Below are 19,026 nucleotides of genomic sequence, written 5' to 3'. Positions count from 1 at the left end.
AATATATGACTCGGAGTTGTGACATAACGGCAGAGGAGGAAGAAGGTAGAACCGAGCTTGGAGCAGAAACTCAACTCCAGCACTTGGAGGATGTGGTCGACACGCTGTTTGTTCTCATAAATCAACACAGAGCTCCTCCGCCGTCCGCAGTAATCTGAGGCAGTCCACGCTCCATAAACGGCATCAAACACGGCCTACACATCAACCAGGAAGGGATACTTTTTATATTCAAACGGGCATAATGTGTAATATAAATAGGACTCCACTTGTCAAACGACGTCATGTTGAATTTGTTAGAAGTCGTCATGAGAGGAAACTTCTGCTGGACTTTGTTTTCTTTGGAGCGCAGGGCTCTCTATGAAACACAGTTACATTTACACAGAGAGCCAACTGTTTAGTCGATCACATGGCTAAAAATTTGGATGGATTTCAGATTACATGATGGTGTGTTTGAACGAGGAAGTTTCTGCTCTGCCTTTCAATCAGCCACACTGGGCAGCAGTCAGAGGGCCGACGCTTGCCTGCAGATTAGCGGTTGATTCCACAGTGGGAGGTCTCAGTTTGAATCGGAGATGAAGGGTGTGAAACCAGAGCCCTGATTGTGCAAGTTTAAACAGAGACCACCCTCCAGGAGAGCCAACAGAGCCTCCCCCCCTCCTGCAAATATATCTAATGATGCATTTAAAACAGTCAAATCTTTCCCGCTTGTGAGGTGTTGAGTGGAGTCGGATAAAGTGTGATAAAGCCTGTGGTTACTCGTGTCTTACCCAGTATACCCTGAATATTTTGAGAAGGCGGTGCTTCCGCACATCTGCAGCAGCGCAGGACGATGACTCCACCCAGAGCGCGATCTTCACTGGCCAGAAAGGGCGAGCCTGGAGCGAGAAAGAAAAAACATCACACCTCAGATGATTCAATGAAGCATAAACAAGTTTCTCTCAAATCAGTAAAGTTTGTGTACATTCTGAAGTTCTCCACCCTGACTGTGTATTTCCACATCCAGTCCCTAGGTTCTGTGTTCTGTCAGCGCCACGGTTTTGCTACAATGAACAGCGCACACCATGACCAGAGAGTGAGCACAGCCATAAACAGCTGTTCACACATTACAAGATCACAGGAGAACTACAAGATCACAGGAGAGCTACAAGATCACAGGACAACTACAAGATCAGAGAACTACAAGATCACAGAGAACTACAAGATCATAAGAGAACTACAAGATCAGAGAACTACAAGATCAAAGGAGAACTACAAGATCACAGGAGAACTACAAGATCACAGGAGAACTACAAGACCACAGGAGAACTACAAGATCATAAAAGAACTACAAGATCAGAGAACTACAAGATCATAAGAGAACTACAAGATCACAAGAGAACTACAAGATCAGATCACAGGAGAACTACAAGATCACAAGAGAACTACAAGATCAGATCACAGGAGAACTACAAGATCACAGGAGAACTACAAGAGCACAGGAGAACTACAAGATCACAGAGAACTACAAGATCACAGGAGAACTACAAGATCACAGGAGAACTACAAGACCACAGGAGAACCACAAGATCATAAGAGAACTACAAGATCACAAGAGAACTACAAGATCAGATCACATGAGAACTACAAGATCACAAGAGAACTACAAGATCAGATCACAGGAGAACTACAAGATCACAGGAGAAATACAAGACCACAGGAGAACCACAAGATCATAAGAGAACTACAAGATCAGTAAACTACAAGATCACAGGAGAACTACAAGATCACAGAGAACTACAAGATCACAGAGAACTACAAGATCACAGGAGAAATACAAGACCACAGGAGAACCACAAGATCATAAGAGAACTACAAGATCAGTAAACTACAAGATCACAGGAGAACTACAAGATCAGAGAACTACAAGATCACAGAGAACTACAAGATCACAGGAGAACTACAAGACCACAGGAGAACTACAAGATCACAGGAGAACTACAAGACCACAGGAGAACTACAAGATCACATGAGAACTACAAGATCAAAGGAGAACTACAAGATCACAGGAGAACTACAAGATCACATGAGAACTACAAGATCAAAGGAGAACTACAAGATCAAAGGAGAACTACAAGATCACAGGAGAACTACAAGATCACATGAGAACTACAAGATCACAGGAGAACTACAAGATCACGCGGGAATAAAGAAAAATACGTGCACATGTTGCTTTGTCTTTCTGAGGATGATTTGTTGTTCATTCTGTAAAGTGATTGAATATACGATCAGGAGTCTGTATGTTGAGATTTATTTTGAAATTGACCGGGCGCTCTGTGCGTTTCCTCGTCCGACTTCCTGTCCGGGTCGATCTATTCTGTTCAGCTTGACATCGTTTTGTTTTCAGGCAAAGTTAAACTACTGAAAACATTTTATGTATTTTATCTTTTCAATAAATCATATTTCACTATTTTTACGAGCAGATTTCAGCAGATTATAGTTTTCTTCACACCTCTACAACTTTATGATGTTTTGGATGTCATGTATTTTGCCTAATTTACTGTACGGCACTTTGGTCCGCCTCGACTGTTATAAATGTGCTATATAAATAAAGTTGACTTGACTTGACATCATATTTTAATTATAAGGAAGGATAAAGTCCAGCTACATTCACTCCCACACCAGTTGAGCTTTGTTGCAAATAAAAAATATCAAATAAATCAATCATGTGAGAACCTTTAAAGCTTGCTGACGAAACTTCAGAGGCAAACATGAACGAGGTGTTGTGTACGAGAAGACTTGAATTGGCCGATGAATGCGGAGTAATAAAGAGGGAAGAAAGGCTTTCTATAAACAGCTAAAGCAGCTTTCTGTGATGTCTACACACAATAACAATTGGTGCAATTGATGAAAATGTATTTGTGTCTGCATGCAAGAGAGTCTTTGCTGCAGCTTTGGTTTCCATGTTGTAATGTTTCCTTTACTCCATAAAACATGGTTTTGTATTCGTTCTATAATTATAGAAAGGCTCGTAAATATCCAACACATTTAATAACGTCTTTGCATGTTGTAGGAGTTCAATCAGAACATTTGATGTAGAAGTATTTAAGATAAAACCTTAAGGAGGTGTAGTTCACCAAAGCCCCGTTTCCACCAAGCAGTCCGGTTCAGTTCGGTTCAGCACCCATTTATTGGCGTTTCCACCGTCAGAAGTTTGGGAATGGTACCAAAATAAGGGATCCGTACCGTCCTACTTTTTGGTACCATTCTGCTCGGGCGCCAAGGTTACCGATCTGACCTTAAAGGATCCCTTGTTTACTGTGTCCCGTTCTTCTTCTTTGAGCTTAATTAATAGCGGGCAAAACAGTTTTAGGCTGCTGTAACGCGGCTATCTCCATCTGACTTAAGCCTGATTCATGCTTCTTGTGGTCGGTCGGCGAGGTGCGGACGGTGCGATGTGGAAGACGTTTGATACTGATTGCGCTCAGAGCGCTCAGAGCTCAACATGGTCCGCAGAAAGTACTTCTGGGCCCTGTAGCCAATCAATCGGTCGGCGGAAACCCGTCCGTGTTGTTACAAAATCTTGGAGGTGCACGGCTGGGCGCTCAGATCCTCCGCGGACCCTCCTTGAGCCGGCCGCGATTGAGCAATATCACCGCGCCAACCGCAAGAAGCATGAATCAGGTTTTACACTCCGCTTACCAAATAAAGGTACGGTTGGCTGTGGAAATGCAAACAAGATCAGAGTTTAACGTACCAAACTGGACTGAACCAAACCGGACTGCTTTTGGATACCTCCCACTTCACCAGTAGCTCGTACTGATGTGTGTACCATACTAACCAGTAACGAGCCTTCTGCAGGTTCACCTACAGAAACCATGTTACGACTTTAACTTCCTCTAGATGGTTGAGTTTGATCGTCTTCTCGCCAACCAGTTTGTCCTTCTTTACGGTTTTCTGCACAAAGTTGTAGGTTGGAAATATCCACAGGGTGCATGATGGGAAATAATCTAGTTGTAGTCCAGCAGTAAGTGACCCAAGAAGATCCCCAGTTTTTGTAAAATCTCAGACTGTGGCTGTTTTTCTAAACCTCCTGCTTCCTCCTACAATGCATTATGTAAACAAATATGAGATCCACAGTAAGCAAAAAAAAAAACACACGTTGTACTGATTCAGGAAGAATCTACAGTCTGCATCAAACCAGTCTTCCTCACGTGCCGTTTCCCACAATGCAAAGCGCCAGGTCAGGTTGAAATGATGGACAGCAACGTCCATCAAAACAGAGGAAAATTACCACAATCAGACCAAACCACACAAAGATACCACCAGTTATCTTCGTTGATTCTCTTGATTTCACTTCTGTTGAGTCATGAAACTCTAAATGAATCACTCAGATCCAGTGGAAGCCAAACACATTGAATAAAGTAGAAACATATCAGCTCCGCTGCCGTAACCGAGCGGAGACTGACCGAACATGCATCTGGTGACGGCGTCTGTATGACTCATTTGCAAAGATTTACGGGGAAACAAAAGTGGTGCATTGTTCTGTGAATCAGTCCCTGACAATGACTGTTTGAATCTTAAAAATCGTCGTCTTCGAAATATTCTATAAATAGAAGTTGAGTGAGAGGCGTCCAGATCTTTCACACTTTCATCGCTCCTCTTTCTAAGGCAGGATTTATGGAGCTTTGTTTAACTGGATGTGCATCTTGAAAGGAAACAGAAGAATTAACTTTATCCAGCTCGTCCAAACGTCTCACTGTTACAGATGTCCATGACAAAGCCGAGCTGGGACGGACTTCTAAAAGGAGGCCCCCAAAACAAGGCCAGAAACCGCCACATGTTTCCACATGTTCCTCCTCTGCTCTCCCAGCGGCCGGTCACAGATGCAGCAAACACAGTTAATGATGCTTTCTGAAACTGACCACTTCTGAGAATATGGCACACACAAAAAAAAACATCTTCACATGAACTTTCAACAAAGCAATTATGTCTTCTAAAAAAGGTCTGTGGCTGTCAGCTGTGATGTGAGGAACATCTGAAGGCTCCGTTTAAACAGTGTGAATGATCCATAAATCAAATCTGTCTCTCCTCATTCTATTATTTCCACTTGTTAGCTCATTCCTTTCCTCGTGTTACGCAACATCTGTTTTGTCCGTTTAATTCCATTCGTGCATAATTGTGTTTTGTGTTTCTTTGCAAACACGTTCTTGGCTGACAAACCCGTGTGTGTGGAAATGAGTGTGGATGGGGATGCATGTGGGTGACTCACTGATGAACTTGTTTTGCATAGCCTCCAGAAGTGCATGGTGGGCATCCTCAGACTGCATGGCAGCGGAGCACTCCCTCGCCAGCATGGTGCGAATCAGATGCTCTCCGCAGCCTGAGAGGAGACACACACGCACACACACACACTTTATAAACCTGTTTTTTCTGTGCTGCAGAATTGCACACCTTCACTCAAACTTGCAGAAGATCTTTAGCTGGACTGACAGATAAAAGTGAACACAGAATCATCTACACATGAACAAAGAATACAGTTGAATATTCACAGTTTTTGGTTTTGATCACATTTGATGTTTAAGTGCTGACACAAGTACAGAAGCCCTAAGAGGACATAATACATGCACCTGTGTCTTTTGTTTTTTCTTTGACCTGCTGGTTTCTCAGCCACTCCATCTCAGCCAGAAACGGTCTGAACAACATTAAAATCTGTTCTAAATTCATCGGCGGGAAACACAGAGATTTGAACTTGTTTTGTAACCTGCAGATCCTCTGAAAGGCTGACAGTAGTTTAGCTTCTCCTGGTCATGTGCTTTTTTAGTGGATTTTCTCTTTTGCCGTCAGGAAGTCGTGGTCATGTTTGACCTGTTTGTAAAACAGTTCTCTGCTGGAAAACGTTGGACTGCAGGGGAGTTAGTCTCTGCATCAAGCAAAGGAGTTCAAGTATCTCGTTGTCTTGTTCATGAGTGAGGGTAAACTTGTTTGCGGGGCTGACAGGCAGATTGGTGCGGCAGCCGCAGTATTGTAGGCGCTGTGTGGAGCAACTTGGGGTTGTCTTTGCCCAGGGACACATCGGACATGTGGCTGCAGGAGATGGGGATCGAACCCTCGACCTTCTGGTTAAGAGACGACTGACTCTACCAACTGAGCCACAGCCACCTAGTTACCTTGAGAGGGATTTATAAAGTTGTTCTAATTGAACTGATGCATTTTATTTACGCTGCTCGCCCATGATAGCAATTACATTTTGTTATTTTGTCTCCAGATCGTTAATATCCGAAGAAAACAAATAAATAAGTTTGAGATCCTGACAAAACAAACTAAATGGAATCATCGCCGCAGGAAAGCAGAGTGAATAAAATGTACTAATTTAATATTTTTGTTGATGAATAAATATGGTGATAAAGTTATATAATGGAAAAGATGACTCCGTTCACTAATTTCCTTTTTGAGCTCGTTTAAGAGGTTTAGTGCTACTGCAGTAATTAGATGAGCATTAAGCTTCATTATTTTAAGGTAAACATGACGGCGGCGTTTGTCTGCCAATAACAGCTGCCTTGCTCGAGGGTACAGCGGCAGTAAACGGCTGAAGCAGGGTTTGTGTTTCACTTTTCTCTGCCCAGAGTCACAGCTGCTCGTGGAATTTGAAACTGAAACCACCCAGTATTAATCGCACATCTGTGCTCTCGTTGGTTGAGAATAGAAACTTCACTATCACACATTTCTGCACAACCGTTTGTTAACTTGTATGCTATAATATGAGGTAGATATTATTTCCCGTCTCTGGTTGAACAGCCAAACACTGAACGTGCTGTTTATTTAAACTCAGAGTGTAAACAAGAAGGAACTATTTTTATGAGACCACTGACTAATAGTGGGGAGAGAGGACATAAAACAGCGGCAGGTTGGTAGAAGTGATGGAAGCCAACGTTAAACTAACAATCTTTATGATGCGTGAAGGCTGTCACAGACTTATCCTGCATTGCACACACATGAACAGATCTGCACTTTAAAGGTTATGATTGAAGGTGTGTTCAACAGAAATACATTTTCAAAAGTTGCTGAAGCTTAAAGGAAGAGTGTGAGACTTTTTGATCCAGTAGATGTCGCCCTTGAGCCCCAGCATGAAACCAAAATAAACGGCTGTTTGGCCACGCCTCCTCCATACTGAAGCCTCCGCTCTCCTCCAGAGACACACCTCCAACCCCCCTCCACTGAGTTATTATCAATTAGAACGATTGATAGAATCATCCCTGGATCGAGTTGCAATCACCTGTGTCCTGCATTGTTGTGTTAGCATGCTAATGTTAGCGCTCTTTAGTTAGCTCGTAGCTTCACATTGTTGTGTTAGCATGCTAATGTTAGCGCTTAGCTTCACATTTCATGTAAACTGACACAGAATGAGCGTGATCTAAAAACTCTTACTAACATCCAAATAATCAGTGAGTATGTTCTTCTTCTTCTCTCTAGTTCTTGACTAAAACAGCTTTTATACACAAGGGGAGGAGCCGGCCGTCCCGTCCATGTAAACACGGCTCTGACAACAACACAGCCAGCGGGACTCGAGCTTCTCCCTCATTGTAGACAGTCAGGACTCAGAGACACATTTACACAGGACAGACTTGATCTCTGAGTAAAATGTTGCACATTCTTCCTTTAAATGCTTAAATTTGTAGCAAATATCACTTGAAATGTTCTGATTCTCTTAAGTAGTCCTTTCCCAGAGCCTTAAGAGTTTTGCACGACGTTTGCATATATTTGTATGCGGCCAAGTTGACTGACAGGAAGGCTCGATTTGCACATTGTGTTTCCGCGTTGTGTATTGAAGATGAAAAGGCCCCAGGGGCGTAAATATCACGGCTTGACATGGCCGTTAACATGGCTAGTTATGCAGCATTTGGTGTAATCTTAAGTCAAGAGAAACTGAGCATCTTGTCAAAAGGCAAACCAGGAACCATAAAAAGCCAAAAGCAGCCTCTGCAAAGTATCTCACCTCAACCCTCAACCACTTCCAAGTCGACACATAGCAGGTGTGCTGTTTTATATCTCAGATTCTGCTACTGCTTAAAGGATCAACTTTTAAAAACAATATCTTCTTCTTGCAAAGCGAGAGACGGATATGAAAGGCTGTGTGCATGCTTACAATTAATCTTTCTGTGATGTAAAGTCTGCCCAGTCCCGAGACAAAGACGAGGAATCTAAAACTTTAAAAAACAAAATAATGTCTGGCAAAAACTCCTGTGAAAACCCATAAAGACTTACGAATACAGCCTTGTTGTTTCTGTAAACACAAATGAGTGCCCTATAAAACATCAGGTAACTACAACAAGACTGAAAAGCAGGTCTGTAACTGTGGAGACCAGAGGCCCGGAGCGATGAGAGGTTCTCATTTAACGAGAGCAGAATGTCAGATTGGCCAGGTACTCTGCCTTTTGTAACGTGTTCCCGTAAACCGTTAGGTCCCAGGGAACTGAAAATGGCAACACAAACACAAGAGTTTAACGGAAAACTGCGGGGAGAAGCCCAGACCGAAACGAGCGCAAAGCAGCAGAAGGAAGAAATGAGAGGAAAGCAGACGCAGTCAGTAAAGTAAAGACCAGACGAAGCAGGCGATGCATATAAAACAAAGAGCTGCACATGAGCTGCACAGAGAGTGACAGAAATAGTGAGGATCATGCTCCTCCTGTCAGGATCAAAATGGCTGTTTTTCTGCGTCTTTTGATGGGAATGCCTTTCATGTTAGGAAATTAAAAACAGGTGCCGTGCTGGAACACACATTGTGCTCTCCATACATACCCATAAGGAAAGCTTCTCTTTTTTTCTTTGTGTGTAACTTCAAAGGCTAAAGCCACAATATAGGAAAACAGGATGAGGTGAAAATGCACGCAGAGCAAAGAGCTACACTTCATCTGCTGGGATAATTGATGAGCAGGAGATTATCACGTGGTCTAACTGCTCGTTTTAAAATCCTAAAAAAAAATGAGCCGGAGATGCTGTATTTGAGTCTGAACACTGTGCATATAGATTAATCAGGTCAGTATGAGCTACCCTCAGTGTCTCTCAGACGGCTGGTGATGATACATTCAGACAAGCTTTAGCAGTGCAAAATGCTGGCTGTCTCAAGTCGTTCAAGCACATGTGAGTCAAGCTTCGGCCCGTCTGGTCAAATCAGCTCGTCTGCACTGAAATGCATTAGGCTACACATCCACTTCAAAAAGGTTTTAATGTTCCCCAGAAGCTCCATCGCAGATGTCTGCACATCTTAAAGAAGTGGTCCTAATATAGTCGCTCAATCTGAAACATTCAAACCATACTGCCTGGACGCTGGGATGGAGGAACACACTGGCCTGTTTTTTGGAAACAATGTCTTAATGACGCAGCCAGTCGGTCCTGAAAAGGAAGGATGCCTCTGTGCAGTTGCCTCCTCTATGTGTCTAATCTGTGATAGGTGGTTGCTTCTGTTTCTCTACCTGCAGACTCTCTTCTTCAGGAGGACTCTTGTGACGTTTCTAATTGATTTGGGGTGAATATACGGCGGATGTTGGAGGCAAAATGACGTTTTTAAATTGTAGGCAACAGAGAGTAATTTAGCTCTCCACTTCTGCATGAAGAGAAACCGTAAACACCACCTTCTGCATCAATCGCTCCTCCTCCCTCCGAGGCCGATTCTGCAGAGAGCGGGGGCAAAGAAAAGGAGAGAAAGGAGAGCGTGACAGGTGACAACTATAATTCATGACCGTGGCACTGACTGAGGTGGGGGTTTGCGAGGGCGGTGAGTGTCAGAGGCAGTAAACAAAACAAAGCAAAGACACGTCAGAAGATCCGCACAACTACAGAGGATAACTATGAACTTGCTAAACATGGATTTTTTTTTTGCACAAAATATTTGTTCAATTCTTAGTTTTCTTCCATGCATTGTTTGTGTGAGCATGTGACCCCAAAAGACGAGGTACATATTGAACCGTGGGCGGATCTCCTCGAGGTATTCATCACCCAATCTGGAAATAAATGTAAAACAGTCGTCCTACCTATGCCAAATCATGCAAAAGTAGATAAATGAATACCACCATACACCAGGAAAGCCTTATTTGGAATCCTGAGATTCAAAGATCAGAATCAAAATCTCTGCACTTGAAGTTTGCCAGTTCTTCCATCTCTCCACTGCACTCCCAGCAGCTCTCCCTCTCTCATATCTCCAGCAGGTGTCCCATGTCAAATGTCACTGAAAATCCACAGAGCTTTGAGGAGCACCTGGCGTGCAGCTGACTAACAAAGAGCGGGGGGGAATGATGACTCAATCAAGCCGAGGAAGTGACTGATGAGAATCACTCAGCGGGAAAGCTTGGAGGTCATCGGAAAGTATTTTCAAAGCTTGACTCACTGGGGCAGAATAAAAAAAAAAAAAGTTTCACATCAAATATCTGTTTGTGATTCATATCAGCGCCCAAACAAAAAGGCAGACGGGGGGGGGGGGGGGTAAACACGAGCGCTGAGAGGACCATAACACGGTCACACACATGTAAACAACTGTGAGGTCGTTTGTGTAGAGAGAGAGAGAGAGAGAGAGAGAGAGAGAGAGAGAGAGAGAGAGAGAGAGCGCGGTGTATACCTGAGGTACTCACTGCTGTAGAGTAAGGGTTCATGTTACAGGCATTTTCCGCCCAGCAGCCACATCCATAATGAGCAGCCTGAGAAAAGAATGGAAAATTAGGAGACTGTGTTTCCATATTTCTGTTCAGGAAATGCTCTTAAATATCATAAATCCCCAGGTAAGTCTGAGCACAGCATGCTAATGCCTGAATGAAGGAATTAAAACAGGTCTGTCTCACATTTCCAGAACACTCTTTTTACCGTTATAGGAATTCATTCAAGGCTGTAAATTCTACTGGTTCGTTCCTTCTCTGTGGGGAAATTATTGAGAGTTCATTTTTCCCTGTTAGGCTGATGTTTATGCAGCTTCTAATGTGCTGTATTTGCCATTAAATAAACGATATGTAGGGATTTGGTTTGGTGAGCTTTGGCGCAGGTCTCAACTGCACAGACTCGTAAAACACACACAGAGCATTTAACTCCGCCCACTTCTTAGTGACTTTTGTTTTTTAAACTGAACATTAAGGGCCTGAAAAATGTTTTTTTTTGTTGATTGTATTGTTTTACCACTGGAAGAGTGAGAGACTGAACATATTTTGTTTTGATCAGAGTTGCTGGGAATATATTTTTGTGTTGTTGGGTTTTTTTGTTTTATGTTACCTAATACAAGAATGATTTATTGAAGTGAACTTCTGTGGCAGTTTCTGTTTCATTCTGATTATTTATTTATAAGGTGGTTTCGTTTAATACTTTTACATCCTTTGTGTTGGTTTTTTGACAATCAGTGTGGTGACTTAAAATAACAAACCAAAACGACTTTTGGCTGGCACCCCAGAAATCAAACAAATTAAATTAAAAGTCTTGCCACTAAAACCGTCACACAACATGTGTTTGTTGACAATCAGAGGGCGGAGGAGCTGGCTTGTATATTTATATTTAGTAACCAAAAAAATGTGTTCCGTAAATATGTTATACTGTAAATAAATATATAGAGGGTGCCGGATTACCTGCCCGACCCTGCCGGGATGTTTCATTGCGAGGCCTCCGCTGGACACCGCTGCAGCTACATTCCCCTCCAGGTCCACAACCACGGCGCCCACTGTGTCGAGGCACCCTGGACCATTTTCCTGCATCACAGTAAGGAGAAGAGAGGAGTCACATAACAGATGCCTAGAAGTCTTTATTTTCAGATGAGAAAAGTTCATGAGAATTTCGGGCAGAACACATGAGGACACATCCAAACATTCCCCGATCTGAAGCGGAGACGAGGGGCATGAACTTACACATTTATGATTCCCTCTCTTTGCTCTTCATATTTCATCAAAGATGTTGTGATTTCAATCAGCTCTCTTTTCTTCCCTGATTGCAGTTTGCTTTGGAAGCGACTTGTTTGTGAACCGTTGCGACTCAGACTGCGTGATGAATAGAGTTGTACAGGCTAAATGTGCAAAATGGCATCAGGACACACGATCCGAGCCCCCCCCTCCTACCAGAAGGGATTCTTCACTGAACCCTGGAACTAAAACTACAGAGTAAAAAAAAAAGGCAAATATGTCTCATCTGTCTCTGGCTCTCCTAAATCAGCCATGTCTCCGGGCTTTTCAAGGCCAATGAGAACAAGAGCCAGCGATTTCCTGTCAGCCCTTATCAGCGTGTGTTTAAGAAAAACACGGTAAATAATCGCTTTAGAACTTAAAGGCGTCTTTGTAAAGCACTTTAGATCCTCCAAATCTACACCACAACTTGAATAATCACAGGACAGGTGCGTGTATTGCGCTGAAGTGAAATGAATGAAACGGCTTTTATTGCTTGGCAGAAACACAAGAGAAATAAAAAAAGAACATTCTGTCTGAAAATCAAAACCAGACTGCAATCACTCTTCTGTTGTTGCCCCCACCAAGTCTCTTATACAAGATACCAAAGGAGCTTATTCCTCTTAATTGACTTTATATGTCCAAGGAAGAGGAAAGATGAAGCCTAATTTGGGGGGTGGGCAGTAGCTCAGTCTGTAAAGGCCCTGACACATCAAGCAGATGGCTAACAACTAGTGGTGTCACCTCACGTCTTGGTCAAAAAAGTTGCACTTGAACACACCGCAAAGACTACAGCCGACGGCCAATCACCACGTACATTCTGCACATGCATGAGAGGAAATAACTCTCCATGCCAGCAGGGGGCGGTAGTCCGTTGTTTATGATACCAGAAGACCATTTTCACACCGCTGTCAGTCACCACTCGTATTATAGGTCGTCTACTAATGGAGAATAATGTCTGATAAAAAGTCGAAAATGGCGCCGGTGTTGTCAGTTCTTGGTCTTTGAGTGGAAAAAGAAAAGAAGAGGAGGAGGAGACAAATAAGGAGAAACCACACTAATGGGTGAAAGCATGGATACTACAGAGACATGCTCAAGAGGCTTTAGAGAACCTGTGAGGAGAGCTGGAGAGAAATGAAACCTCTGAACAGCCAATCAAAGAGATTCCTCTCACCGACCACCGATGCGGCCTATCGACGGAGCTGGACAGGCCTCAAAAACTAGGGCAACAATAGCTCACTGACGGTCCAACAAGGACTGATGGCCGACGATCTCCTTGGTGTGTCAGGGCCTTAAAGTCTTGGGTTGGGAACAGGAGGATCAACGGTTCAACTGTACCCAATCTGGAAATTGGTCTGGTGGCTGGAGAGGTGTCAGATCACTTCCTGAGTATTGCAGAGGCGCCCTTGATAAAGTCACCGACCCCCCACCAGGTCAGGAGCGCGCGCTGACCCTAACCCTAACCCTAGCCCCCCCCCCCTCACTCTGACGTCTCTCCATAGGATCCTGTTTGTGCATGTGTGTGTATTTCAGCCTATATGTGTTTAGCATGTTAAATAAAAGAGGGTTAAATTAAATTTCCCCTCCCAAGGTCAATAAAGTTTATCTTCTTCTTCTTCTTAATGTACGTACAAACATCCTAAAACGCCAGGCATGGCATGTGCATGAGCAGGGTCAGTATGTGTAGCAGCTTTGTCCAGATTTATTTGTAACTTGAACGCTCACATATTCATCTTTAATCGGTCAAGAAGTTTGTGTAAACATGGGAAAAATGGAGAACATTAGGCAAATCAAACCTTAAACTCTCACTGGGACGACTGACCTTTGGACAGAAATATGTGTGATGTGATCGTTCATCACTCGCCTGAGTCAACAAACAATCCGTCCTCGTTGTTAGTCTGTGATTTGTATGGACGCATCATTAATATCATGGATTGATTGAAATGAAATAACTGTTCCAATGTATTTAAACGTTTTGGCTCCTTTTAACACAGCCGGACCAACAGAAACTTTCCCTCCTTCTTCTTCTGTGAGACTTTAGAGACTTTCAATCTTTCCTGCTTCTGACTCGTCATCAGGACGCTCTCCAGTTGTGCTCTGGTGAAACTTTGCACCGACACTTTGATCGTTTCTTGGAAATCTTTGTGCAAACTGGTGACAAGGTTTTTCTTTGTTGGCCCAGTAAGAATGTGAGATCATAACCGTCAAAGCAAATCTTCTTGTCTCAGACGTACAGTAAGACACATTTCATGTCTTAAATATCAAATTAAACTTGATGTTTTCTGCACTATTGATAATTTTTTTGTGGCCTTTTTGCCTTTTTCAGATAGGACAGCTGGGAGGAGAGAGAGTGGGCGGGTGCAGCAAACATCTGAGGTCGGATTCAGACCTATGGCCACTGCAAGGAGGACTACAGCCTCTGAACATGAGGCATACAACATAACCGCTAGGCCATCGGCACTCCTGCACTTTTCTATTATAAGCTTGATGCCATTAATTCCTATAAATATCAGCACGACGGCCTGGGTCCAATCTGTCTTTAAATTGATCCAGGTGAGAAAGAATTCACTTGACTCACATGTTCACTCGGTTGTCGTCTCTTCTTTGTCTGTTTGTGTCCGGTGTCCAATTTCTCCGCCAGCTCCATCTTCCTCTTGTTCCTCTTGTACGCGGATAAACTGAACTCTGCAGAAAACAAACATCCCTAATTAGTCTCAAGCAGACGGATCCATGTTTCTGAAGCAGGTCAACAAAAACTCACTGGTGGCCATCTTCTCTGATGGGCACGGTGGTATCCCGTGGCTGACAGCCCAGTCATGTGCTCCTCGCCCCACTAAAAAGCTGAGAAAAGAAATAAAACGAGATGTCAATAAAAGAGCACATTAGGTAACATCAATACTATATGATTTAAAACAGCTGATAATCACCAGGGAGGTATCCTGCCAGCTGATAGTTTCCCTTTCTGTGCTTCGATCAGCAGACGGTTTGCAACTAACACCGGGTTCTTCACGCCTGGAGGGAAAGTCAGAGTTTTACCTTTTCAATGAAACACACCTTCCTGAAGTCTGAGAGCTAAAGGAACATAGAGGTGAGCATGTATACTTTTTATATCAGAGCCAGAAACCTTTAATACATCATGCACAAGTTATGAGGCTGGATGTTACATGATGCAGCGTTTGGTAATAAAAAACAATCTGTGCCAGTTTTCACCCCTGGGCTGCAGCGTGGAGAAACTCAGCAACTCTTTCAACATGAAGCCTTTCAGGAAAACTCTTAGAGAGACTGCTGACGTGTAAATATAGAACGTCTTGGGTCATCTCCAGGAAAGAAGAATCAATCAGTCAATCAATCAATCAATCAATTTTTATTTGTATAGCGTCAACTCATAACAAGTGTTATCTCGAGACACTTTACAAAAAGCAGGTAAAATACCTTACTTATTGCTATATTACAAAGACCCGGCCTATCCATCATGAGCACATGAGCAGCAAGAATGTAGGTGGTCTCCTGTTGTGAGGATTTAAGACGCCAAATATTTAATTTCATATTTGATTTATTTGCTCATTTCAGTGTATGGTTTCAACACAATAAAACACAACAAGAAATATTTTCTCATAATACTGAAACACTGTTCATGAGCAAACAGGAGCAGGAAGAAGAAAACTTATAATACCTGCTCCTTTCCTAATAACACAAGATAGTGTTTAACGGAATAAGATGGCTGACCTGTTGTTTTCTCTTTCTTTAACAAAACAAAAAATTGATCAACAATATAGAAATAGCTTTCGTAATCTCTAAAACAAGCAGTAGTGGAGAGGAAATCATTCAATTTAAGGCGCACTCATACTAGGCACGAGCATGTTTGACCCCCAAAGTCCAGTTCCTCTCACTAAGGTGAGTGCTTCATCCGTGCTCAAGCCTGGCACGGATGTAAGAGGTGTGATTTGGCACGCTACGGTTGCTCATGCACGAGCACAAGCACGGGTTCATAATGTGGACATGAAGTATGGATTCCCACCTCCATTATCAAAAACTCCTGGAGTGTTCCGGCTGTACCAACTAACATGACCCAAAATAATCCATAAAGTCAGTAAAGTAGCTGCCATGTTCGAGCTGAGTTGAGTTTGAAGTTTATTTTGGACATGTGAAAAAAATTTAAATAAAGAGAGAAGAAAAGAATGTAATATGTACAAAAAATGAAGGACATCATACAAAATAAGCTCTTAAATACGTTCTACATCAATTTAGACGTCCGAAAGGGGGTGGGAAGAAGTATAAATTTATGTAATCCCATCCCCTTCTCCATTAATTTATACATTTTATCTATAAATGTGTGTAAACACACCCTTCAACAACTGTTTACATGTGAACACGTTCTTATTTAGGGAGGCAAAAGAAAACAAAAGGAAAGAAGACAGAAGGAAAAAGACAAAAAAACAAACTGAACAAAACATGTTCAATAAATAAATATGTAAACAATAACAACATCTCAGCAGTGTTTCATAAACATCAACACATGTGTAGTAACTCACCACTCAAAGCTCCTACGGCACCGTAATGCAGCGTCTTCCCATCCATGATACTCGCGTCGCATTCGATTTCTCCTGACAGATTAAGGTTGGAGCCCATGCCCGCGTTTGTAAAAGGAGAGTCCTGAGAACAATTAAAAACATGCAGAGTCTGGAATCAAACTTTTTTTGTAATCAGCTGTGCTGTCGAAGATGATTTCTCACAGGGGAGTGTTGTAATGTCATTTAAATTCAGCTAAAGAAATCGTTCACACAGTTCAAAGCAAAGAGGCAGAATGTGAAAACTAAGAGTCCAAATTTATCATAAATCTTTTTAAAGGTTATAAAAAAAAGTCCAGCTGAATGTTTTTGATTTCTCTGTTAAATACTCGATAACAGTTCTCTGAAGCTGTTTGGGATAAACAAATACACACGTAGAATTACATTTCTTTATGTGTTTTTTTTACTTTACATAATCAAACCCGGATCAAACCTCGAGCTCCACCAGCGCTGCAGCCACTGCTTCCACAGCGAGCGCCCCCGCTTTGAGCCGATCCACAGCCTGGAGACGGGACACAGAGAGAAGTGGTTATGACATGACGACTTTCCCCTTTATGACACCAGATACACACATTACTCAGTTAGCTTTTATACTAAACACAAATCTGTTCTGTGACACAATGATCAGATATTCAAATCAAAGACAAAATGTACCGCTCTCCATTGAGTCTTTAAGGTACATTTACAGCAGAGATCAGCTGGTCATCATCACATTAGAATTCTGATCACTAATTCAAAGTGTGAAAATGAAAACATGTTATGAAGAGGACAGAAGTTGGTTGTAAGATTTAAGTCACTTTGATTGGACATTGATATTAATATACACGTTTTTTTTCTTTTCTTACGATGTGTTGACCTTCTGGACTCTGGGTTTTATGTGCAATAAGGATCCTAGATTTATGATATCCTTTATGCTCAGTGTGACGGGGTCCTCTTTCAATCCACCCAAAAACTTAAAAACAGGCGTAGTCGCAGACTGTAAGTGAAGTGTTTTTATTTTTGCCGGCCTCCCAAAGTGCAGTGATAGATATTTACAAAAATGCAAAAAATGCAAAAACAGGAAAAAATGGTGTTTAGACTATTTAAACTATTTACCAAACAAAAGTCGTCCAAATCCACATAACTCAGCAAACAAACTGTACTTCAAGAAAATAAACTCTCTGCTGTAACATGTTACCTTCACTGTAACCATCCTAGACTGCTTGAAAGCAGCAAGCAGCTCTCTTTTAAACACAAGAAGCCCCTCCCACTGGGCATTATAAATTGCCTAATATTTTAAAGAAACACATTACATTCAGTTTCCTTTCTAAGTATGAGAAATAAAAAGCAGTAAAAATAGATTTTTGAAGATAGATTGACCTTAATTTGAAGTCCAACATTTACCTGACACATTCCTTAAGTGAAGCTAGAGCTATGGCGGGACCATGAGGTCGTGTTTGAGTGGTCAGGATGTAAGGAACGTGCAAGAAGAAAAGGAACAATGAATAAAACCAAATACGAAGAGAAGAACCTGCTTCAGTGAGCCAAAGAACAAAGACTTCCCCGCCAACAGCAAAATAATCTTAATAGAGCCAAAGGAAAAACTGGACGGACTTCAGAACAAGAACAACACAGTGCTGCAGTCGTTCTGCCAAAACACAGATTGGAACCCCACGGAAAATATGTGCAGCGACAGCTGTTCACAGATGCTTCCCATCCGACCTGACAACACTGACGAAGACAAAAGCTATCTCACTTACCGAGCCGATACGGATTATCAAAGAATCATAATAATAAACGTTAAAAGAACACATGTAAGGGTGTTTAATTGAAAATAAAAACAAGCTTCATTTATATTTATTCTAAACATCACACAGGAATGTTCACAGGAGAACTACAAGATCTCAGGAGAACTACAAGATCACAAGAGAACTACAAGATCACAGGAGAACTACAAGATCACAGGAGAACTACAGAATCTCAGGAGAACTACAAGATCAAAGGAGAACTACAAAATCTCAGGAGAACTACAAGATCAAAGGAGAACTACAAGATCACAGGAGAACTACAAGATCACAGGAGAACTACAAAATCTCAGGAGAACTACAAGATCAAAGGAGAACTACAAGATCACAGGAGAACTACAAAATCTCAGGAGAACTACAAGATCACATGAGAACTACAAGATCACAAGAGAACTACAAGATCACAGGAGAACTACAAGATCAAAGGAGAACCACAAGATCACAGGAGAACTACAAAATCTCAGGAGAACTACAAGATCACAGGAGAACTACAAGATCACAGGAGAACTACAAGATCACAGGAGAACCACAAGATCTCAGGAGAACCACAAGATCACAGGAGAACTACAAAATCTCAGGAGAACTACAAGATCACAGGAGAACCACAACATCACAGGAGAACTACAAGATCACAGGAGAACCACAAGATCTCAGGAGAACCACAAGATCACAGGAGAACTACAAAATCACAGGAGAACTACAAGATCACACGAGAACCACAACATCACAGGAGAACCACAAGATCACAAGAGAACCACACGATCACAAGAGAACTACAAGATCACACGAGAA

General features: G+C 42.2%; 1 protein-coding gene across 2 annotated transcripts in view; it reads right to left on the bottom strand.

Moving 5' to 3' along the window:
* tasp1 (taspase, threonine aspartase, 1) overlaps positions 1-19,026 on the bottom strand; it is a 35,581-nt gene that overhangs the window by 9,880 nt on the left and 6,675 nt on the right. Inside the window, exons 4-12 of one of the 2 annotated variants that reach the window (XM_020655599.3) lie at positions 16,884-16,952; positions 16,415-16,535; positions 14,810-14,894; positions 14,644-14,723; positions 14,461-14,567; positions 11,577-11,696; positions 10,589-10,667; positions 5,249-5,359; positions 768-875 (exon numbers count right to left, since the gene is read on the bottom strand). In XM_020655599.3, the coding sequence (XP_020511255.2) occupies positions 768-875; positions 5,249-5,359; positions 10,589-10,667; positions 11,577-11,696; positions 14,461-14,567; positions 14,644-14,723; positions 14,810-14,894; positions 16,415-16,535; positions 16,884-16,952 (880 nt within the window). The remainder of the gene's footprint in view (positions 1-767; positions 876-5,248; positions 5,360-10,588; positions 10,668-11,576; positions 11,697-14,460; positions 14,568-14,643; positions 14,724-14,809; positions 14,895-16,414; positions 16,536-16,883; positions 16,953-19,026) is intronic. The other variant, XM_065959590.1, reaches the window with a different exon arrangement.

This window comes from Labrus bergylta, chromosome 10, assembly GCF_963930695.1.
Source record: "Labrus bergylta chromosome 10, fLabBer1.1, whole genome shotgun sequence".
In the NCBI taxonomy this organism is placed as follows: domain Eukaryota; kingdom Metazoa; phylum Chordata; class Actinopteri; order Labriformes; family Labridae; genus Labrus; species Labrus bergylta.
Note: the sequence above shows the minus strand (reverse complement) of the source record. Positions and strands in the feature narration are given on the sequence as shown.